Consider the following 24,780-nt stretch of genomic DNA (forward strand, 5'->3'; position numbering starts at 1 on the left):
GATTTCTTGCTTTCTGTCTCTCTCTCTGTCTCTGTCTGTCTGGCGAGCGCACGTGCCCTATAGCAAAACAAAACAAAACAAAACAAAAAACCTCTCTCTCAAAAAAAAAAAGGTTAGACAGGATCTTTATTTTTCAACTGTTTAAAATTTAGTGCTCAGACGGGCAGATAGTGTAATGGTTACATCACTGAACTTCCATATAGTCGGTCGACTGCAGTTCAAGTTTGGACCCAGTGGCTTAAAACTTATGCCAGTTGCTTGCTCGTGGGTGCCCAAAATGCCAAGAGAATGAAGGAGAAGGGGTTGCAGTGTGGCCATCCCCCATGGGGGGATGGTTTGTCACTTTCTGTCTCTTTCTCTCTCCAGTGAGTGCACGTCCCCTATAGCAAAAATCTCTCTTAAAAAAAAAAAATTAGTGCTACTTGCTTTTATTAAAAAGTTATAGAAACGGAGGTAACATAATGATTGCCCCTGGAATGATACTGATCCAGTGATGAAAGGATACTTTTCATGTTTTATGTTGTATTTTATTAATATATTTAGACTTTTTTCTTTGATAATCCTTCAATATTACATGATAGATTTAAAAATAATACATCCAAAAAGAAGTGGAAGCTGTCATAACGATGTATTTGTCAAACTGTATTTGTCCAGGGGAAAGTTAGAAGAATGGGTAGGTCAGGGTTACATTGTGTCAGCTTGAGAAAAGAATGTACAGTATTTCTGTAAATTTTTGAATTATTGCACTGGCCAGTGGCATGATGGTTAAGGTGTTGGAACCCACATGTCTGGTTGTATGGTTCAAGTTCTGGACCTGGTGGCTTGAAAAACACATTTGTGTACAAGTATATGTGCCCAAAGTCCCAATAGGAGGGAGAAATGGAGGAGAAACGAATGTGGTATGACTATCCCCATCATGGGGGTGCTTTCCCACAACTTGCCCTCCTCTCTTAGTCCTGCTCCAGCATGCAAACATGCCATTTGGCAAATTTAAAATAATTTTTACATTACTTGCTAATATTTGAAAATGGGGTGATCTCACATTAAAATTTAGATTTGTAGATTTTCAGGAAAAGTCAGCATATCTGATAATGCTAGCCTGAATTCCTGTGGGCAGCTGTTGACTAGAGTTGAGGCTGTTACTCTTCTAGATGGGCAAATGATCTCTATTTACATGTAGAGTCTGCCACTTCTGTTATCTCTCTTTCCTCCTCTCCTTCTCCTCTTCAGTTTTTCTATCCTCATTTCCTTCCTTTTTGAGATATAATTCACAGACCATGAAATGTACCCCTTTTAAAACTAAAATTCAGGAGGCAAGGGGCAGGCCTTCAGAAGAAGATTCCTCCATGGCTCCTGAGAACTAGTGATACCAGGGAAAAAAGAGAAATTAAGATTTTCTACTTATAATTCAGCCTCCAGCCCACAAACTCCAGTGATAGGGAGCCCTCTAGCCTTCTCTCTGTCTCTTCTCTTTTTTTGGTAATTTTTCCTTTAAAAAAAATTTTTTTTTTTTTGGAGAGATTTTTCGCTATAGGACGCGTGCGCTCACCTGACAGAGAGAGACAGAGAGACAGAAAGCTAGAAATCACCCCCCGGGGGGATGATCATGTCACAATCCCTTCTCCTCTGTTCTCCTCTCGGGATCTTGGGCACACAGGCACACACACACCCAGCGTGAGTTTTAAGCCTCCGGGTCCAGGACGTGAATCGCGGTCAACTATGTGGGAGTCCAGTGACATAGCCATTACACTAACTGCTGGTTCCCTCCTTTAAAATTTTTTAAAGGTAAATTATTCTCTAGCTTTCAGCCCCACCTTTATATTGCTAATCCCCCCTCCTCCCCATCCAGGAGAGGCCTAGGGGCAGACCTTCAGACAAGACTCCTCCTTGGCTCCTGAGTACTAGTGATTTCATGCGGTGTACAAGCACGCCACAGTTTTTTATTTTATTTATTTTTTTGCCTTTTTTTTAAATAAATTTTTTGGGTTTTATTTTATATATCTTTTCTTCCTTTTCTCTGTTTCTTTGTGTGTGTTTTTTTCCTTTTTTTTCTCTCTCTGTTTCCTTTTTTTATTTTCCTTTTATCTCATCACTCTTCTCCTCAGTCTTCATTCTCTGTGTTTTTAGACAGATCGAAGGGAACCATAGCCAAACATCAAATACTATTAGGGTTAACATATTCCTCAATATCCACTGAATCTGCTGCACAAATGGATAAAAACGGAATGGCAAAGAGATTCCAGATCACCTCCTTCTGCACACTTCTGAACGCTCAGATTGAACTTCAAGAATTAGGAAGAAACACACTATCCATCAGATGACTATAAATCACTGCAGGACCACAAGAAATATGGGAAAGCAAGAAAATGCCTCTCCTTCAAGGGAAAAGAATAACTCCTCTTCATCCATCGACAGTTCAATGGAAATCATGGAAATGTCTGATAAAGAATTTAGAATATTTATAATAATGAAGCTAACAGAGATGGAAGAGAAGAGAGACAAAGAACTGTGGAAGAGGCAGGAGAAAGGAACTTATGAGTTCCAGGAGGTGAGAAAATTCTTGCAAGATCTAAAAGAGGAATTACACACTTTAAAAAAGAATCAAATAGACCTGTTAGAGATGAAGGCTATAATATAGGAAGTAAAAATCTCCCTTGAAAGTATTAAACGCAGACTAGATCATACAGAAAATATAATCTCATATGTAGAAGGGAAAATTGCTGGCCTAGAAAAATCCACCAGAAAAACTGAGAAAATTGCCCCAGAAAATGAGAATAATGTACGAGAAATACTAGATACCATCAAACGTCCAAATATACATATAATTGGTATTCCAGAAGGTGAAGAGACTCATAAGGGCATTGATAATTCCATGAAATTCTGCAAGAAAAGTTTCCAAAATTCAGTTCCAAGAAATACAAAGAACTCTAAATAGAATCAACCCAAGAAGATCTTCTCCAAGACAGATTGACCAAAACCACAGAAAAAGACAGGATACTAAGATTGGCAAGAGAAAAACGGCAAGTTACCTACAAAGGATATCCATCAGGCTAACAGCAGGCCTCTCATCAGAAACAATTTGAGTGAGGAAAGAATGGGAAAATATATTCAAAGTGTTAAGGGAAAAGCAATTTCAACCAATAATATTGTACCTGGCGAGATTATCCTTCATATGGGAAGAAAAGACAAGAACATTCTCAGATAAACAAAACCTGAAAGAGTTTAGTAACACCAGACCAGCTCTCCAAGAAGTTCTCAAGGGAGTAGCTATACCAGGAAAATTAAATAGATACACAGAAATAAGAGTTCAGAAACTAAGAAAATGGCCAGCTTAATCTAGGCACAAGTCTGGAGTTGAATATTGTATCCCAGAATTTAATCGGGAAGATTGAACTACAATAGAAAATAGACTTAGTACGTGAGACTGAACTGGTGAAATAGCATTTTGTGACTTTTGACTAAAACATTGCTGGTTTTCTTGTAGGCTTTGTTTTCCAGTTTTAAGGATTTTTGTCCTGTCTTGAACTGTCAATAGGTTCATGTACTTACTATTTGAACAGACTTCTAACCTGTATCCTGGTTTTAAGCAAAGTTCCTTAGCTTTTCTTTGATTTATTAAAGTTAAAGCTGCTTTTCTTGAAATTACCAGCTGAACTTGCTATTGAAAGCAGTAGGATTATATAAGAAATTGTGTGATCAATAAAATGTGGGGGAAAAAGGAATGGAAAACAAGGGTAGGCACCAGAGATAGTGTGGGAGGAGGGTGGGAAAAGGCAGAGGATCAGAAATGGGGGTTATGTACACACACACACACACACACACATATATATATGTGTGTAACTGGATATGGAAAATTATTGATGTTAACATGCATGATTAAGCCACAATGCAGTACATTCTGGATGGGAAATCACATTTTGTTTACTGTGACGATGCTTAGGGAATGAATATACATTAATTAATTAAGAAAATGTTTCAGGAAAAAAAAAGCTCATGGAAATAAATGTAATGGGAAAACTATGTATGAATTTCAAAAAGTTTTTGTACCAAAATAAATTCATACTTTAATTATAAAATAAAGTTAAAAAAACTAAAATTCAGTAATTATTAGTGATATATTCACAAAGTTGAACAACCACTGCCTTTATCTATTTCCAGAATATTTCATCACCCCCAAAAGGTACTTTGTACCTATTCACAGGTATTTGCCATGTTGCATACCTTAGTCTTAGGCAGACATTAATCTACTTTCAATTTCTATAGTTTAGCCTATTCTGGATATTTCATATGAGTAGAATTATACAACATACACACATCTGTGCCCAGAGTGATTTTCAAGCTGTTTAGTCTGGGACTTGAACTGTGGTCTGTGGTCGGCCCTATGGGATCCAACATCTGAACCACCATGCCATTTGCTGGCCCACCCTCCAGTCTCTGCTTTTTATAGGTCTGTTAAGATTTTTTTTTCCTTCTTGAGTCAGTTTTTACATTTTATTTCTTGTTAGGAATTTCTTTCACTTAGTTGACCTAATTTGTTGACATAGAAATTTGTTGTTTATAGTATTCCTTTATTATCTTTTGTTTTTTTTCTGTAAGATTTGTAGTAATGCTTCCTCTTTAATTTCCAGGTTTACTTATTTGTGTCTGCTACCTTTTATTGGTTAGTCTAGCTAAAGTTTCAATTTTACTGATCTTTTCAAAGAAAAAAATTTTTAAGTTTTTTGTTGTAGAATATGTGCTACAGAGACAGAGAGGAAAAGTGAGAAATAACTCCCCCCCCTAGAAGAATGGTCATGACAGTCTTTTCTCCTCCATTTTCTTCTTGAGATTTTGGGCATGCACATATATGTGCCTGACACTTTTTTTAAGCTGCCGGATTTGGGACTCAAACTGTACTGTTGGTCATGTGGGACTGAGCTACCTAAACTACCATGCCACCAACTGACCTCAAAAAACACTTTTCATTTCATTAATTAAAATTTTTTTCCAGTTTATTTATCTCTGCACTACTCCCTATTATTTTCCTCCTTAAGCTTGCTTTGAGTTTAAATTGTTCCATATTTTAAGCTGGAAGTTTAGGCTATTGGTTTCTTTCTTGTATTTCATGTTTGTTTGTTTGTTTTATTTTGTTTTGCCATAGGGCATGTGCACTCACTAGAAAGAGAGAGACGGATACAGAGAGGGGGGAAAATGAGAAATCAGATCCTGGGGGGATGGATGGTCATGCCACAGTCTTCTCTGTTTTCTTCCTGGGTTTGTGGGCACACACACACACACACACACACACGCCTGGAGTGATTTTCAAGCTGCCAGGTCCCAGACTTGAACCATGACGGCCATGTGGGAGTCTAGCACTTTAACTACCATGCCACTTGCTGGTCCAACTTTCTTGTATTTTTAAAAAAATGATTTTATTTAACTTTATTTATTTGTTTATCTATTTTAATTTGACCAGAGAGGGACAGAGTGAGAGAGCAAGAGCAAGAAAGTGACATAGTAAGCCGCCAGTTCCAAGGCTTGAACTGTAGTCGACCATATGAGAATCCAGTGCCCTTAACTACCACACCACCTGCCAGCCCTACTTTCTTGTATTATAATATGAATGTTTACAGTTAAAATTCCAAAGCTGTTCTAGATGTTGATTTCTTGTATTTTTGTTTTTATTTATCACAATATATTTTCTAATTTCCTTGTCTCGTCATTTTGACACATTGGTTCTTTTTCAGTGTATTAATTTTCACTATTTGTGAGTTTCTCAAATTTCCTTTTATTACCAATTCTAGGTGCATTGCATTGTTGTCAGGGCACAGACTTGTCGTGATTTCAGTCCATTTATAGTTACTGTATTTGTTTTATTGCATAATACGTGGTTTGTCCAACTGTTCATGCTTTTGTGAAGATTGTGTATTCTGATATTTGGGGATTGGATATTCTAAGAATGTCTTAGGTCTAGTAGTTTTATAGTGTTGTCCACATCTTCTACTTCCTCACTTATTTTCTGTTTGCTTGTTTCATCTTTTATTAAAAACGAGGTATTGCGTCTCTTTGTCTTTTTTGGGATGGGTGTTGGAGAGGCAGCATCTCACTTTGTTGCCCAGACTGGCCTCAAGCTCAGATTCTTCTACCTCATTCTACCCAGGAACTAGGATTACAGCTGTGCACTACCCTACCTGGTTTACAACTTTCTCTCTTTCTCTCTCTTTTTTCTTTTTTAAAGTTTTGCTATAGGGTGCTTGTGCTTGCCAGAGACAGAGTTGAGATAGGAGCGGGGAGTGAGAAATCATCTTCCAGGAGGGATGGCCACATCGCAGTCTCTCCTCCATTCTCCTCCCAGGATCTTGGGTTCTCACGGACACGGAAGCAGTGATTTTCAAGCCACCAGGTCCGGGACTTGAACCACCTAGTCTGCCATGTGAAATCTAGCTGCCTTAACCATCACACTCCTGCCCACTCCTACAACTCTAACTTTGAATTACAGCTTGCTTTCTTCTATTTTATCATTTTTTTGCTTTGTATTTTGAGACATTTTAGATGCATATGAGTTTTTACTTGCTCTCCCTTGACAAATTGGCCATTTTTTATTATAAAGTGGTCTTTGTCACTAAGAACAATTTTTTGTTATTGTAGTCTACTTTGATATAATATCAGTATAGCCTTTAGGCCTCTTTGGCTACTATTTGTATAGTATCTTTTTTCATCCTTTTACTTTCAACTTATTTTGTTTTTGCATCTAAAATGTGTCTGTTGTAAACTTTTAGTTGGATCTTATATTTTTTAAACCTGTTTTAATTTCTGCCTTTTAATTGGTTTGTTCACTGTATTTATATGTAATGTAATTACTCATAGGGTAGGATTATACTTGCCACCTTCTATTTGTTTCACTTTTGTGTTATATCTTTTTCATTCTTTAGTCTGTAATTGCCTTTTATGTTAAATAGCTATTTTCTAGTGTGCTATTTCAATTATTTTGCTATATTTTTAAAATTTAACTTTTAGTGATTGACTTGGGGGTTACAGTTAACACCCCTCCCTCCTTTTTTAATTGGCAGAGGGTGCATGCACTTACCAGAGATAGAAAAAGAGAATCCCCCTACTGGGGCATGATCATGCCACAATCCTTTCCTCTCCATTTTTCTATCCCATCATGATTTGGGGCATGCATGAACATGTACCTGGAATGTTTTTAAAGATGCTGGAGCCATGATTCAAACTGTGGTCAGCCATGTGGGATCTGGCTCCCAATGCCATGTGCTGTGTATTACACTTAACCACTGCTGCTGCATCCTACCCTTAACATCATAATTTACATCAGTATAGTTTGGATTAATATCAATTTAATTGCAGTAGCAAGTGATCTTTTCTTGGTAACTCTAATCTTTCCCTTACATTTGTGCTGGTATTGTTACACTAATATCATCATGTGTTGTCTGCCCAGCAACATAGTAATAACTGTTCTTTTATGCAGTTTTTTTTTTTTTTTTTAAGCCAGCGTATTAGTTTCCTATTGCTGCTTATGTAAGAAAGAGTTAACACAGCAGGCCTTACTGCTTAGCCTTAGAAAGTTCTGTTAAGGAGATCATCCTTTGGCTGACACTTGAGAATTTGGATTTCAGGAGGGTTTCAACCTCAACTGATAACTGATAACAGGTTACTCTCCCAGAGCTGTTTGTACAAACACTATGGTTTATGTGGAATACCCACTTGTGGGAGTCTGGAATTTTGGTATGTGATAGGCAGTTTGCTTTATATAAAGCACCTGCACCCTGCAAAATGTGTAAAGTATTCACGTTATTTAGCTCTAATTAGTATAATTAATACCATTTTTTTTTCTGTGACTCCTGCTTCTGTTTCTTCTTGTTATTAATGTGTTCATCTTTTTATCTCCTAGGACTCTAAAGAATGCTGATGGGAGAACTATTTTCCTGCTTCTCAAATTGTTGAGCTGGTTGCCATGATGGGTGAGTTCAAACTGAAAACATTTTCCAGCTATAATTAAAGGATGTAATTGGGAAGAAAAAAAAATCTCTATTGTATATTATGATAAGCTCTTTTAAAAATTATTTCTTTATTTTTATTTATTTTAAAATTTGACCAGGAAGGGACAGAGAGAGAGAGAGCGAGAGAGAGCATTCGAAAGCAAGCTGCCAGGTCCAAGACTCGAACTGCGGTTGGCCATGTGAGCATCCAGCATCCCTAACCACCATGCCACCTGCCGGCCTCCTGATAAACCTTTTTATAAAGACATTTTAAATAGTAGATTTATGTGATATTTTATATTTATTTACTTAATAGACATTCAGTTAAAGCACTCTTTGTGCTCTTTTGCAGTGTTTGTTTTATGCAGGACACAGCAGGGATGTTCATCATGAATTGCTAATAAGATGGCTTGTGATTTGCTTAGAATTTGATAGCAAGAGCTAAATAATTCACAATATTTTATTATAGAAAAGAACAGCAGGTCATTGGTACTCAGTGAGGATATGTTTTATAACTCTTAATAATATCTAATGTAGCATAGAGTTAATTTAAAGGGAAACTGAAGTATGGGAATGTGTTGAGGGTGTTCTGTTTATGTATCGTTTTGTTTCTATCCTTACCTCCTTTTCTTTTTTCTTTGGTATTGAGGGTTCCATTATGAGGCAAAAGTAGGAAAGGCAGATCTTAAAAAGAAATGGAATGAATGGCCTTCCCTATCTTAAACTGGGAAAAATAGACTGAGTAGTTGGATACAAAGTTATTTTTTGTGTGTGTGTGTTTAGAAGTATTTATTTAATTGGGAACCAGCAGTTAGCGTAATGGCTATGTTGCTGGACTCCCACATAGTCGACCACAGTTCGCATCCCGGACCCAGTGGCTTAAAACTCAACGCCGGGCGCATGTGTGCATGCGCCCAAGATCCCTAGAGGAGAATGGAGGAGAAGGGATTGCAGCGTGACCATCCCCCCGGGGGGGTGATTTCTCGCTTTCTATCTCACTGTCTCCCTGGGTTGGCTGGGGAGGCCCCGCCCCCTAAAGCCAAAAAAAAAAAAACCTCTCAAAAAAAAAAAGAAGTAATTAATTATTACTATTATTATTTTTTAAATTTGCTATAGAGCACGTGCACTCACCAGAGAGTGTGCACGCAAGAGAGAAAGAAAGTGAGAAAACAAGCTTCCAGGTCTGGACTCGAATGGCAGTTGGTCATGTGGGAGCCCAGTGCCTTTAACCACCACACCACCTGGTGGCCCAGGTACCAAGTATTTAAACTTAGACTAGTCCTTCATGTACCCATATAGGCTGAAGAGTTTTTGTCTGCCCACGTTCCTTAGTGCAGGGGTTAAGCACACTTCATTTTGTGTACTTGTGGCAAGTGCGTAAGTCAAGGCCTTCCTACTTTTAAATTTTATGTTCCACTGGGCCAACAGATGCCATAATGGTTAACATGTGGATTTCCACATGGCCGTCCACAATTCGAGTCCCAGATCTGGCGGCTTGCTTTCTCTCTCTCTCTCTTTTCCTTTCTCTTTCTCATTCTCTCTTGGTCTCTTGCTCTCGCTCTTTTGCACTCTTGCTCTTTCACTTTCTCACTCTGTGTCTCTCTGTTCAAATTGAAGAATGATAAATCAAACTAAATAATTCTTCAAAAAAATTTCTCTTCGGGAACCAGCAGTTAGCGTAATGGCTATGTCGCTGGACTCCCACCTAGTCGACTGCGGTTCGTGTCCCGGACCCGGTGGCTTAAAACTCACGCCCACGTGCCCAAGATCCCGAGAGGAGAATGGAGGAGAAGGGATTGCGGCGTGACCATCCCCCCTGGGGGGTGATTTCTCGCTTTCTGTCTCTATGTCTCTCTCTGTCTGTCTGGCGAGCGCACGCGCCCTATAGCGAAAAAAACCTCTCCAAAAAAAAAAAAAAAATTTCTCTTCTGCTTTCCTCTTTTGTAACCATGAGTTTAAACTGTCCATCTTCACTCTAATCAGCCTTACCTCCAGCTCCATTTGGATATACATTTACTAAACGTCTATCAACTATTCATTTGGGTTGCTCTTACTTGCACTCTGAGCCATGTATTAAATTGATTACTGTCATCCTTCTCAAATAATAATCCTCTAAAGTAAGAAGCAAAGAACAATTTGTTGCTTAAAAACACATACAAAGGTAATCACCAAAAAACGATTACTATTTAAAGTTTGAATCACAGACTCTTGAATTTTTTTTGAGAAATTTTTGCTATAGGGCGCATGCGCTCACCAGAAAGACAAAGAGAGACAAAAAGCAAGAAATCACGCCCCACCCCCCGGGGGGGCATGCCATAATCCCTTCTCCTCCCCTCTCCTCTTGGGATCTTGGGCATGCCATGCATATGCGCCCAGTGTGAGTTTAAGCCACTGGGTCCAGGACTCATAAGCGCAGTTTACCACATGGGAGTCCAGCGACGTAGCCATTATGCCATCTGCTGGTCCCAGACTCTTGAAATTTGATTGAAGATGTTCTCCTATAATTATTTCTCAAATATAATAAATAAGCATTTAAGTATCTAATTCAGCATTTCTGATATGTTTTAGTTGAAGTTATTTTCTAAATATTAGGTTGTTAGAAAAGTCATGACATATTTTTCTATGCAAAAATGTGTCATGACTTTAACGACCTAATATTTTCTGGTTTTGTGTTCAGTTGAATGACCCTTCAACATATGTCAGAAACCCAGTTTCTTTTATGGGCCATTTGCCAGAGTCTGCATTCTCTGGGTATCCTCACTGCTTCTTGGGCCAACTTACTGATCCTTAGGACACTTATACCTGTCAAACCTGTCTAGTATCAAGTCACCACTACAGGGAATCTTTTTTTTTTTTAATTATTTTTAATTTTATTTATTCATTTACTTATTTTGACCAGAGAGAGACACAGAGAGAGAAAGTGAGAAAGCAAGCCACCAGGTCCAGGACTTGAACCATGGTTGGCCATGTGGCAATGTCCAGTGCTTTAACCACCATGCTACCTGCTGGTCCCCAGGTAATCTTTAGAAAAAAAATTTTTTTTGATTGCCAGAGTGCATGTGCATTTGCTAGAACTAGAGAAACAGGGAGAGGGAGAAATTGTGTACCAGTGGGATGTGGTCATGCCACAATCCCTTCTCCTTCATTTTTCATCCTTTCAGGATTTTGGACATGCACACCCATGTACCTGTGTGTTTCTTGAGCTACCAGGGCTGGGATTTGAACTATAGTCTGCTGTGTGGGATTCAGTTCCCTTAACCACTAGGCCATAGGACCGGCCCCACAGGGATTCTTATTAGAGCAAAAACAGTCTAAGAATAGTTTGAACAGTGCTTATTATCATTTGAGTAAGTTTACCACTACGCTTACTCTTTTGTGGACTTGTTAGCCTACATCTAATCAGCCTCCTCAAGATAAATTTCCTGTGGTACTTACCTACCATGTGATTCTTCTTAAGCAGCAAAAAATTAAATTGTCCTTTGTTTCATATCATCCTCTTAAGATTTGATCTTTCGCTCAAATGGCTCTTTCCTTTTTAATATGATAGATAACTGCACTCATTTTCTTTAACAAGGAAATAAGTATATATAAAAGATAGGAGATTGTAGCCAAAGTCTTTCTGGACATTTACTTATTTTGGCATTGTGATATTAAGCATATAAAAATGACTAAATTCAAGTCTTTTATTTTTTTTGTAATAAAATAGTTAAGATAACATAGATTGCTTCAGTATTAGAGGGCACTTCTCCCCCCCCAATGTGGAATTAAGGATCTTACTTTTCTTCAGGTCATACCAAATTATTTTATTCCAGTTAGGATCATTCTAAGGTTGTTCAGACTGAGGGAAAATTTCTTTTTATCAGTAATTAATGCAGTCTGACGTAGACCTGTTGATGTTGTACTTGTTACGATTACATTGTGCCTGACTGACTCAGTTACCTGTTTAGCTAAGCTAACGTTATGACAGAACTTTATTTTATAAAACATACGTTATGAAGATTTATGAAATTTACACTTAATGTGGAATTCATAAATAAAACTATTACAACTATTATTTAAAATTTTTAATATGCTAATTATTTCAGTATAGACTAAAATATATTGAATGTTATTAGAAATTGATAAATTAGAGGAATTATTTGTATGCTTGAAAGACTGGTGTGGAGGAGACCAGCAGATGGTATGGTAGATTCCACATGGCCAAATGTGGTTCAAGTCCCCAGCCTGGTGGCTTGTAAAGGCATGCTGGGCATGTTTATATGAGTCCAAAATCTCAAGAGAATTTATTGCAGTGTGGCCATCTGCTGGTCTCTCTCTGGGAAATGCACATGCCCTATTGCAAAAAAACAAAAAACACAAAAAAAGACCATTGTGGTTGTTGAATTGTTCAATTATTTTGAATTATTTTCCATATAAGATGTAGCATGGTTTAGTTGTTACTACCACAAGGAAACAAAAATTACTGCTTCCTGAAGTGGTTACTTTTCAAAATCTAAGTTCTAAACTTTCTTGATTCCTTTATTTAGCAATTGCTAATTATCATTAGTAGAATTGATTTACTAGTGAAAATCAATTAAGTTATCCCAGAAGTTATCCTGGTAGCTTATAATTGGCACTACTGCAAGGTACATGTTGTTAAAAGAAATACTTTAGACAATTGAATTTAGTGGAGTTTAATTGAACAAAAAGTGCAATTCTAATTGGGAACCCAGAAATGGCTTCCAAGGGACCCTGGGTAGCCTCGTGATTGAGCATAATTATGTTCTGGAAAGGGAAAATGGCATAAAAAAATAAAAGTGCAGGAATTAGGTAGAGAAATAATTGGATTGGCTGCAGTTCGATATTTGCGAGTGGTAACACAGTTTAAAGGGTGGGCTTTCTGTGACTGAAGTGTGGCCACTGTGAATGCCTATAACTTATCAACTTGCTAAGGGAACAGTTTTGCAGGTGAGGTTGCAGTTCGCTTACGGAAACTAAAGCAGGAGTATGGAGATTTTTTCAGGCCAATATACTTTTAACAATGTTTATAGTCTCAGAAATAAATCTTTGGTATATTTGAAAAAGACAGAAAGTTCATGGTTCATGCTCCTTTTCCAGTTTTATGACCTCAATATATATTTTTAAAAATTTTCAGATTAATTTCACATTTTATTTAAAGCTCCTATTATGATGTATACTATATATATTTTTTAACAGAAAACTTTATAACTGTCCATTGTTCCCTCCCCTTACACTCGATAGCCATGCTCCAGCACCCACTCTCTACTATCCATTCTTCCCTCTTACAGTCTCTAACATCTACACATCTTCAGATCTCTCAACCTCAATATTTTTTTAAAGAGTGGATTTTTCTTTCTTTTTTTATCTTTCCTGTTTAAGAGTCTGTGCATTCGCCAGAGAGAGGTGGAAAGAGAGGGAGAAAGCACTCCCTTTCCCCCATGAGGAATGGTCATGCTGCAATCCCTTCTCCTCTGTCTCTCCCTCCTTTCAGGATGTTGTGCATGCTTGCACAAGTACCTAGCATGTTTCTTAGGCTGCCAGGTGTGGAACTTGAACTGTCGAGTCAACAATGTGGGATGCAGCTACCTCAACCACCAGGCCTGGAACCAGCCCCAAATGGATTTTTCTTAATTGTTTTCATTAAATGGTTACTGGCTAAGATCATTAAAATAGTCTATGATAGGTTTTTAGTTATCCTCAGGCCTCATGATAAAGAAATTTGAGAGAACACTTTCAAATATCAGTAAGCTGATATCACAGATGAAGCTTTTCTTTGTCTTTGATTTCTTGCTGAAAAAAAAATCTGTGAAATGAAGCTTGTACTTTGAATGTAAATGTTGAATAATGATGGTATTAGGTTAATGGGAAAGTCATGACATATCTTTCTGTGTTTTTCTAATGCAAAAATGCATCACGACTTTCCTGACAACCCAATGTTTTTATTCAAAATTGTTTACTGTTCCTTTTGTTTTTACTGAGACTTTAGTCATCTTGTTGATGTTTTGTGTAGGAGTCATAGAAAATAATTTGTTATATAACAAGTCTTTTTTGACCTTCATCCTAGAATGTTAAATCATTAAAAGAATCAGAATAACGTAATTTTGCCAAGAAATGTCTCATGTGTGGACCCCTAGTCTGATAACAGAGTTTAGTCCAGTGCAATTTTAACGTTATTTGTCTTCAGGGTTTTTGGGGTTTTTTTGATCTTCAGTTTTTAAATAATTTTATTCTGTCAAAAGTTTAGACACTAAGGTCCAGCCAGGTGGCATGGTGGTTAAGGTACTGAGTCCCACAAGGCCAAGTGTGTGATTTGAGTCCTGGACCTGACAGCTTGGGAAATATATCAGGCATGTGTGTATGTGTGCCTAAAATCCCAAGAGGAGAATAGAGAAGAAGAGATTGCAGCATTGCCAACCCCTCTGGGAATTATTTTTCACTTTCCCTCTCTCTGGCAAGCATACATAACCTATAGCAAAAAAAAAAAAAAAAAAAAAGAGTTAAAAAAGTTTAGGCACTAAATGTGCATCTGTTAATAGATGCATTTTTGCATCAAACTAAAGCATTTTTACATTAAATTTCATTTTACATTTTATGTTTTCCTGTGGTGAATATGTTGAAATTACAGTTCTGTGTATGTGTTATTGTTCAAATTCCTAGATGATCAGCAAGCTTTGAACTCGATCATGCAAGATTTGGCTGTCCTTCATAATAAGGCTAGTCGACCAGCATTATCATTACAGGAAACCAGAAAAGGAAAATCTTCATCACCAAAAAAACAGGTATTTCTTTCAATATTATTTTAATAAGTATATCCTGTTGCCATGAGGTATTTTTCCTTAATGCCCTTGCCCTATAAAGGACTTGTTTAAAGTGTTTAGCCTTTACATTTTTAAATCAATAACATTTTTTCTTGTTATACATTTTCCCACTAAGTGTGTGTGTTTTTACAAAATGGTAGTTTAACGTGGTAACTGCTTTCTAATGCTAATGTTTCATCCATTCTTCGAGTACTTAAGATAAGCAAAAAAAAAAAAAAAAAAAAAACCCAAAATTCCTTTAGTCTACTCTAGATATTTATAAATGAGGATGATTTTGATTATTTTATTTTATTACTGGAGGGCCTGTGCACTTACTACCAGAGAGAGAGAGTAAGAGAGCACACCCTCCAATGAGACACAGACACACAGGAATCCCCTTTCCCCTCCCTCTAGTCCCTTGGGACTGGCCCAATTTTGATTTTTTTTTTTTTAATGAAATTACTTCATGCCCAGCATAAAAAATGGAAATAAAGTATTCTATATTTCCTTGTAACAAGATCAGCAAATGTCTCATACCTATGATGTCTTCATTAATATAGGTCTTGATGCTTTCCTGTTGAGTCTAGATTCAGCAACGTCATTCTCAGCTCAGCTTGTTGGTAGACACTATGAGTTGTTGGAGGGGAACTAAAAATGAAACTTTCCTCTCCTCTTTGCTCTATTTTAGATGTGCGACTAAGAAAAAAATGATTTAGAAATTTTATTTGATCTCTGAATGATTAATGACTGATTTATCATTTCATTACAGAATGATGTCCGAGTCAAATTTGAACATAGAGGAGAAAAAAGGTATGGGGAAGCATTATATGCCAGTCCGTGGATTTAGTCAAATATATACAGTAGTATTCTTATTTAACTACTAAAGGCTCTTTCCAGATTTGAATTAAGTTCCATGGTTTATAAATCGAGAATGGAGTAGTCCTTGGTAATGTGGAATAGTGCTTAAGACTAAGATAGACTGTCAGAATTCAGGCTGATTATTAGAAATTATTAATGTTTTTACCATGCATTACCAGGGAATAAAAGTATAATGTATCCATTAGTTATTATCATTTCCTTTTTCTTTGGGAGGTTTTTGCTATAAGGTGCATGTGCTCACCAGAGAAACAGAAAGCGAGAAATCACCCCCTGGGGGATGGCTACGTCACAATCCCTTCTCCTCCATTCTCCTCTCAGGATCTTGGGCACACACACACATGTGCCTGGCGTGAGTTTAAGCCACTGGGTCCAGGATTCAAACCATGATCGACTACATGGGAGTCCAGCGACATAGCCATTACACCAACTGCTGGTCCCTATCATTTCCTTTTATTTTACTCGGTGGGAGTTAAATATATTTCCATATATGTAGTCTATACAGAATTTATATATGTGAACTTAACAGTCACAATTTTGATTATGTTCTAGAGACCTCATTGCTGTGATGTGTATTTCATTAATGATGTTGAGGAAGTTAAGTTGAATGGTGTTCTTAAATTATTTAGCAGAGATGTAAACCTCACCTTCCCATATCTTTATTTTAGTACAAAAGTGATGAGAGAGGTAGTTGACGATAAAATTGCTGTCAAAATCCAAGAGAAGTTAGAGAAAGTGGGATTTTAGTTCAGCTGTTAGTGTCTCATTAAATTAATAAAAGTCTATTTTTTTTCCTCTTGTCAGAGGTGCATGTGCTCATTAGAAACAGAAAGGAATAAAGCATCCCCATTGGGATGTGGTCACATTGCAGTTCTTTTCTTCATTTTCCCATTCTGTCAGGATATGGGGCATGCATGCATATCTGTCTGGCATGTTTTTCTTTTTGAGAGGTTTTTGCCTTAGGGCATGTGTGCTCACTGAAGAAAGACATACAGTGAGAAGGAAAGTAAGAAATCACCCCCCCCACCCCCTCCCCCTGGGGCCATACTGCAATTCCTTCTCTTCCATTCTTCTCCCAGGATCTTGGGCACATGTCTGGCATGAGTTTCAAGCCACCAAGTCTGTGATTAAAACTGCAGTCGGCCATGTGGGAGTCCAGTCACATAACCACTGCAATATCTGCTGGCCCCTCTGGCCTGTTTTTTAAGCTGCTGGGGCCAGGATTCAAACTACATGGTCGGCCATATAATATCTGGCTCCTTTAACTATCAAGCCACAGAGCTGGCCCACGTCTATTAGCTTTAAAGATTTAAAGATGGCTCACAATCATATAACTTGAAGACGTAAACATATTTTACACAGAGATGTTGAAAACCACGGAATATACCACATATGTCATAGAACTGTTATCCAATCTGTTTTCTATTTAAGGTCCTTTTATGGATATTTTCCCAATTTTTTGTTCATTTAATACTATTTCTTTGAGTACTTAGTATATGCTGAGCCCTGAAGGGATAATGTGAGCAAAGCAAATGCAGTCTCTCCCTGCACAGAACTTAGGGTCTGGTGGCCTCCATACTGTAGTACATGCTCTCCAGCGGTAGTGCAGGTCAGTCCTTTGGAATGTAGAAAAAAAAGTTAGGATTTTAATTTTAAAATTTTTAATCCTTTAAAAATACTTATTTTGGAGGTATGGTTACATGGCGTATATGCTCAAAAATGTCGAGTTAATAAGGAATTGAATCAAAGTTAGAATCCCCAAAGAATAACTTTATTCTCTGTAGCAGTTTCATTGCAATCTGTTGTGCAGATATAACATAGTTAAGTTTGCTCACTTTCCTCAGTTGATACTTTACATTGTTCATTAACACTGCTATGACAGTTTCAGTACAAATTTAAAAATGCAGAATATTTTGAGAATTTCCTTTCTAAAATTTTTATAAGGCTAGAACAAACTTCAGAGTTCTTGAACATTGTGTTGAGAATTTGTGTACTTGATCAGAAATGAACTGTTGCATGTTTAAGTGACTACACAATTTTTACTTCTACAGTTCTTTAACAACAAGTATCTGTTGCAAATGTATTATTTAACTATGTCTAAAGAAATAAAATATTTTAAAATTTGTTTATATAGAATCCTTCAGTTCCCCAGACCAGTTAAACTGGAAGATCTGAGGTCTAAAGCTAAAGTTGCCTTTGGACAGTCTATGGATCTACACTATACCAATAATGAGGTAAACATGTGCAGTTTAACTTTTAGTAGTAACTGTTGTTTTGGAAAGTAATTTGTAATAGCACAAGGAAATTTGTAAATATTAACCGATTGAAATGGATTTGGATTTTTTTCCATTGTAGAAAATAATGAAAGATGCTACTGTGCACATATTGAATGAGAATCTGTTATAGGAGGAAATATATGTGCTTCTTGGAAGTTTGCTACTTATTTATTATTATTATTTTTTAATGAGAGAGAGAGAGAGAATATGTAGGTGGGCAGGAATGTGGGGAGAAGAGGTATTTTTGACAGGGTCTTGTCATTGTGATCTTCTGCCCCAGTGTCTGTGTTAACTAAGATCACAGGCATGGGCTTGGTCCAGGAGTTGAAATGGGCCTCCCATGTCGCCCGGGCCTTGTGCAGCAGTACCCTCCCCTTGCCACCACAGCTGGACCTGCTTATATATGTTTTGTTTTTACTCTATGTACTTTATTAATGAACTGTCTTCTTTCAAACTCCACATTTGGCTACAGAAAATAGAACTTTGTTAGTCAGATGGTTTGATTAAAATTTAAAGGATTATTTTAGCATTCGTTAGGACATGATTAAATTATTGTGCTTATGTTTGGGAATCAGTCATGTGATCTTAAGGAGTGGCTCTGACACTGAGGAGCTCTGTGTACTGGGGAACCTCTTCTTCCCTTTTAAGGTTTATTTATTTATTCCTTGAGAGATGGAGACAGGGAGAGAGAGAGACAGACAGGAGCCTCCTATTAGGTCTCCAGTGCTATGATCCTACCCCTACCACGAGCCTTGTCAGCTAGGATCACGGGCGTATGTGTGTGTGTACAGGGAGACCTTAGGACACAAAGGCTGGACCTTCACATATGACTGGCACATTGCAGAACATTGCATTACCAATGTACTACCATGGCTGGCTGGAAAAACCTTTCAGAATCTTTTGTAAAATTAGAATCAGGTTATATGATCTCAGATTTCTTTCAATTCTTCAGATCCTATGAGATTTCAGGGTTTTGAGATTTTAAAATTTACAGAGACAATTTAGTTAATTTTTTGAAATCTTAAAATATTCATCGAACTTTTTAGGCTTAATGCAATGGTTTGTGAATTGCAGCTCCACATAGAGTAGACATAGACTTGTGGTAGAAGCAGACAATAAATGAGTTATTTAAATAAATGAAATTCTTTGAAGGAAATGCGTGTTATGATAAAGAATAAAGGCAAGGGCAGTAGATGTCCTTTTTTTAAAAAAAAATCTTATTTCAAGTTGTTTTATACATTCAGTCACCTCATTTAGTTTGCAAGGTGACTATTCCAACATGTTTACATTTCTCTTCAGTCCAGTTGCTAAAACTATAAAGTTATCTTCAACAGCTAATATGCCATTTCTTTATCCCATTAATGCTTTGCCTCTCCATTTTTCTCCTTAATGTCCTTCCTCAGACTCTAATCCTTCACCTACTCTCTTCCCACACTTTATCTGGTATTCACAGCCATTTACTGTGTTTCTATATCCTTTAGTCATTCGGTTTCGGTCATAGAGTGTGGAAACTCGGTATATATTAAGTGGGGACCTTTTTCGTATTAAGCAAGAAATAACCGAGGTATTCATATTTATACAGAGACTAAAAGGCCAACCCTGTGCAGAATTTCAGGGGAAGGACATTGCCAGTAGAGAGTGGCTTGAGAGCAATGCACACAGCAATCCTAAGATGGAAAAGACTTGTATATTTCATGAATAGGAAAAGTGTCAGTGGAATGGAGTGACAGTGGACAGTTTAGCAAAGATTAATGCAAGAAAACATATGAAAGTAACTTTGCAAATGTTCAAGCATTGAAAATAATAGGGGGTCATCAGAAAAGTCAGGATACACTATCGCATAGAAAAATATAGAAAAATAGGTCATGACTTTTCCGAAGCCCCAATAGTTTGTAAATGAATTATTGCTATGTAAAGCAAAAGAAAAAGCTAACATGGCTTGTCTGTTGAAACCACTTACAGCTCAGGGATACAAATATCTTGTAAATATCTATATCTTAAATAATCAATATCTCAAACTCAGTGATAAGTACTATCTATAGTAATATTTTATACTTTTATTTTTCATATCCTTTTTGTGAGTTTTCAGTTAGCCATGAACACACTTTATTGCCCAGGCCTATTCTTGGCACTTACTATTTGTTTGTACTGATCTGATTACCATTTGCCAGCCCTGAGACTTTGAGGCTTTTCTAGAGGTATAGCTACAGGAGATGATGTACATACTGTAGGGGGTAGGGAGGTGGGAGATGGGCCTTGGAGTTTACTGGGCAGTGGGGATGGATTGATTCCACTTGCACACACCGGTAAGTTGAGGAATATAAAGTCCTTTATTGGCCTTTTCCCTTCCCTGTCTCCTCCATTCTTCTAGCAGTATTTCCTACTATCTTTTCCCACATAATGAACTTGAACTTGAATTCTTATGATTCTAGAGGATCCCAGAAATATCTCTTTTGGGAGGAGGGTGTCTAAAGTCATGTTATGGAAAACTTTCAGATGCCAAGATGTATTAAGATTACAAGACCATCTTGATCTGTTAGCCTAGCAGATCTATCAAGAAAAATGAGATTAGTTTGCGGTTTTTTTTTTTTTTTTCCCTGAGTTCTCCTGTTTATTCATATAATTTATTTTGTGGTTTTCTTGAGGATTGAGACCCAGTCTTAGTTTCAGGAACCCTTTTCTATTTTCCAAAAATGAGAAAATCCCCTCCCCCTTCAATAGAGTGTGCATGTGTACATGAGAGAGAGAGAGAGAGAAATTGGGGTAGAGAGGAAAGAGAGCATCCCCCAGTGAGGCCTGGTCATGTCACAATCCTCCTCCTTCTAATTCTCATCCTGTTCGAATCCTAGGCACTACACATGAGCCCAGGGTGTTACCACTAGGGCTAAACTTAAACCCTGTCGGCCATGTGGGATCCAGCTTCCTCTGGATACAGTTTCCTCTGCACAATACTTAGCTGCTACATTATGGGTCTGATCACAAGTGTCTTCTTATTTAATAATTTTTTCTCATGATTTGTGAGGGTTTCTGTGAAAGATCCTGCCAGTCAGGGTATTGGCTACTTGGGTATTGCGTGGTAGAGGTGGCATTAGGGTAAGATTACATTAAAATTTCTTGCAACCTTGAAGTCCTTCGAGAATCTGTGATTCTGTGAGTTAACCATGTCCTGATTGACATCATGACCTATTGTCCCAAACCAAATACATGACCTTGTACATTAAGGGAACATTTTAGTCCATTTTTCTGATGCTAACAACTAAATAGCAAAGACTGGATAATCTATAATGAATACAGATTTACCCAGTTCATGGTTTTGGAAATCCAAAAGATAAGAGGCTGCTGCTTCTTTTTCTTTCTTTCTTTCTTTTTTTTTTTTTTTTAACTGTCCACAGTATTTATTTATCAAGAGAAATTAATTTTTTTTTCTTTCTTTGGAGAGGTTTTTGCTATAGGGCGTGTATGCTCTCCAGAAAGACAGAGAGACAGAAAGCAAGAAATCACCCCCTAGGGGGGATGGCCACGCCACAATCTCTTCTCCATTCTCCTCTTGGGATCTTGGGCATGCACGCACATGTGCCCGGCGTGAGTTTAAGCCACCGGGACCAGGACTTGAACTGTGATCGACTACATGGGAGTCTAGTGACATAGCCATTACACTAACTGCTGGTCCCAAGAGAAACCATTCTTTAGCCCATGTATTCATGTTCCATAGTTCAGGAACATGGCACCAATTCAGTGACATTCTTTTTTTTTTGGTTTTTGCCATAGGGCACATGCGCTTGCCAGACAGAGAGAGACAGAGAGACAGAAAGCAAGAAGTCACCCCCCAGGGGGGATGGCCATGCCGCTATCCCTTCTCCTCCATTCTCCTCTCAGGATCTTGGGCATGCACGCACATGCGCCCGGCGTGAGTTTCAAGCCACTGGGTCAGGGACACGAACCGCGGTCGACTACGTGGGAATCCAATAACAGCCATTACGCTAACTGCTGGTCCCTCCAGTGACATTCTTTACATTCCAAAATCACTTTGTACTCTGAAAGATACCAGCCTTCCTCATCTCTTCAAAATCTTTCATGGAATCATAATTTCTGTAGAAATCTGCATATGCCTTCTTTCTTGGTTCAGCCACAGGAGACATAGAAAGCTGCAACACTCAGGGATATAATGAATGCTCCAACAGTATGAAATCGCAGATGCGTGGCCAGAATTCGCCAAAGCACTGGAAGCCATGGCAGTTACTGTGTCTCAATAGCAACGTCCTTCCCGGCTGAAGAAGAAAAATCGAGGCTGCTTCTCATGAGGATCTTCTTGTTGGGGACTCTGTGCAGAGTCCCTCTGTGCAGTGTAGGACATCACATGCAGGAGAGCAAGAGCATGTTAGCTTGGCTCTCTCTCCCTCTTCTTCTAAAGTCACTAGTATTCATTAATGAGGGCCGTATTCTGATGACCTTGTCTAATCCTGACCACCTCCTAAATGCCCCATCTCTTAATACCAGACTTATGTTAAGGTTTCACTCTATTAACTATCACAATAGCAACCCAATTTTAACACCTGATTTATAAAGGGGCATATTCAGATCATAGCAGGATATTAGGGATAACCTTATAAGGGATGTTAGTTTTGTGGACCTGCGGACAAGGAAAAAATTCATTTATACTGCATATTATTTTATTTCTATATATTCCTCTGAAATGAACTATCCTGTGAACTTTTAGTTTGTCAGAATTGGAACAACTAGAAAATTTAAGCTGAGATTGGCTGAATTTGCTAGTTTAACTTCTCTTTATCTGATAAAGTTCTAGCTGTGTGTGTGTGTGTGTGTGTGTGTGTGTGTGTGTGCGCTTGTGCACATGTGTGTGTGGTGGGGAGTGAATATGGAGGCGTTGAGGCAGAGTAAGGATTTTCTAAGATCTTTCCCATTTTAGATTAGTAGAGTAAGAAAACCTTTTTCATACTTAACTGTGTAAAGTCTGGAAGATAATTTGCTTCTTTCAATGTAAGTTCTAAATACTGTGTTCTTGAACTCAACTTTTAGTTTCTTTTATATTAACATATAACTGACTTATCAGTAATAAGCCAGAGACAGATAGATTTCATGAATCAGACTGAAATGAATTCACTAAGCAAGAAAACATTCTATGATTTATTTAGTATAATTTGGGTAATTGGAGAATTGTTCTTGGCTCTTAGTTCTCACTCTATACTTTGTTACTAATGACCCCAGACCAGAGGAAAGATCCTGTCAGGAGCATGCTGCCACTCCAGGTGCTCCTCTAGAATGTCCATTCTTCTTGAGCAGCAAACTGAAGGAAGAGTAGAGTTACTTAGGCGCATTTGGTTACCATTAAATTAATGTTTTCCCCCCACAAAACAGTAGTATCTTGGGGAAGTAAACACTCCAATTATAGTTAACTGTAAAATTAGGTATACAGATTTTCCTTTCAAAAGAAAAATTGGTAGAACAATCATTATTGCTTTAAAATGTTTTTGAGTGCCTAAAATATAATAAACATAGAATTCTAAAGATAGGAGCAGAGTGTACCAAGTAGTTTGTAATTGAAAGGAAAATTAAAATAATTAAGTAGATTAGTAATTAGGCTTATAATACCGAAGTTAATAATTCCTTGTTTAAAAAATTACTCATTTCATTTATTATTTTTTAAGTTTGCTATAGGGCACATGTGCTCACCAGAGAGACAGAGAGAGAGAGAGCATGCGCGAGCGAGAGCACGCGAAAGTGAAAAAGTAAGACACCAAGACCCAGGACTTGAACTATAGTTGGTCATGTGGGAGTCTAGCTCTTTAGCCACCATGTCAATTGCTGGCTGGCCATTTTTCTTTTAACTAGAAAACATTTGAAGAGAATAATGAAACTGATTAATAAATAACTTGTAGTAGAAAATTAGCTACAAACAGAGATTGAGAATGTAGTTTTAAGTACAGAATATGTAAGCAGGTTGTGTGGTAGAATTCACTTTGTATTCATCCTGCTTTACATTTGTGTCTGGCAGCCTTTTATTATTCTTTTACAATTTTTAATTGATTTATTTACATTTTCTTACAAACGTTTACTTTACAAAATATTAAAATTTTTTGCTCATATTCCCTAGTTCTTGAGAGTTAATAAATTGCAAAATTTTCTCAAAAAACTGAATTTTAAAGATAATTTTCAAAATATTTGTTATAATTTTGTTTGTGACTCTATAACAGAGACAGTATGGTTTTAAATATTTTTGACATGTTAACTACTCAAGCTGTTGGGAAGCAAACACCCAGCACACAATTCACACATGGACCTTCCCAACTCAGTTCTACCTACCAAATATTCTGTGATTCACTATCTGCTAGCAAAGATCAGCTTCTTTTCCTTCCTTCAGAGTCCTCCTCAAGGTAATCCTCTGGTTGTGGCTGTTCTTTAGAAATCTTTACTGATTATAGTGCTGGGCTGGAAGAGTCCAGGTTATTCTATGGTATGAATTCTTTCATATGGTTTCTCTAATCCTCTCTGCCAGGCAGAACTGTTTATGGTGCCAGGCAATTTTTCCAAGAGCTTCTGTTGGCTTTCTTGAGATCTACCTTAGTTCCATAGTTTTCTGGTCATATCTTCAGATATGACATTTCAGTCAGAGCCCTGGCTATAACAAGTATTTCCAATTTCTCTTTTTTTTTTTTGAGAGAGGTTTTTTGCTATAGGGCGTGTGCGCTCGCCAGACAGAGAGAGACAGAGAGACAGAAAGCGAGAAATCACCCCCCGGGGGGATGGCCACACCACAATCCCTTCTCCTCCGTTCTCTTCTTGGGATCTTGGGCATGCACGCACACGCGCCCGGCGTGAGTTTAAGCCACCAGGTCC

General features: G+C 37.6%; 1 protein-coding gene and 1 pseudogene across 4 annotated transcripts in view; one reads left to right on the plus strand and one right to left on the minus strand.

Moving 5' to 3' along the window:
- The window catches only part of MAP3K2 (mitogen-activated protein kinase kinase kinase 2), a 118,243-nt gene that overhangs the window by 49,004 nt on the left and 44,459 nt on the right, over window positions 1–24,780 (plus strand). For 2 of the 4 annotated variants that reach the window (XM_014589843.2, XM_014589844.2), the window contains exons 2-5: window positions 7,889–7,958; window positions 14,634–14,755; window positions 15,543–15,583; window positions 17,784–17,883. In XM_014589843.2, the coding sequence (XP_014445329.1) occupies window positions 7,952–7,958; window positions 14,634–14,755; window positions 15,543–15,583; window positions 17,784–17,883 (270 nt within the window). In that variant the 5' untranslated portion in view covers window positions 7,889–7,951. Of the gene's footprint in view, window positions 1–6,359; window positions 6,383–7,888; window positions 7,959–14,633; window positions 14,756–15,542; window positions 15,584–17,783; window positions 17,884–24,780 lie in introns of those variants that run through there. The other 2 variants (XM_006153694.3, XM_027773884.1) reach the window with 2 other exon arrangements.
- LOC106735425 (cytochrome c oxidase subunit 6C-like) lies at window positions 21,926–22,279 on the minus strand (annotated as a pseudogene).

This window comes from Tupaia chinensis, unplaced genomic scaffold, assembly GCF_000334495.1.
Source record: "Tupaia chinensis unplaced genomic scaffold, TupChi_1.0 Scaffold000386_1, whole genome shotgun sequence".
Classification (NCBI taxonomy): domain Eukaryota; kingdom Metazoa; phylum Chordata; class Mammalia; order Scandentia; family Tupaiidae; genus Tupaia; species Tupaia belangeri.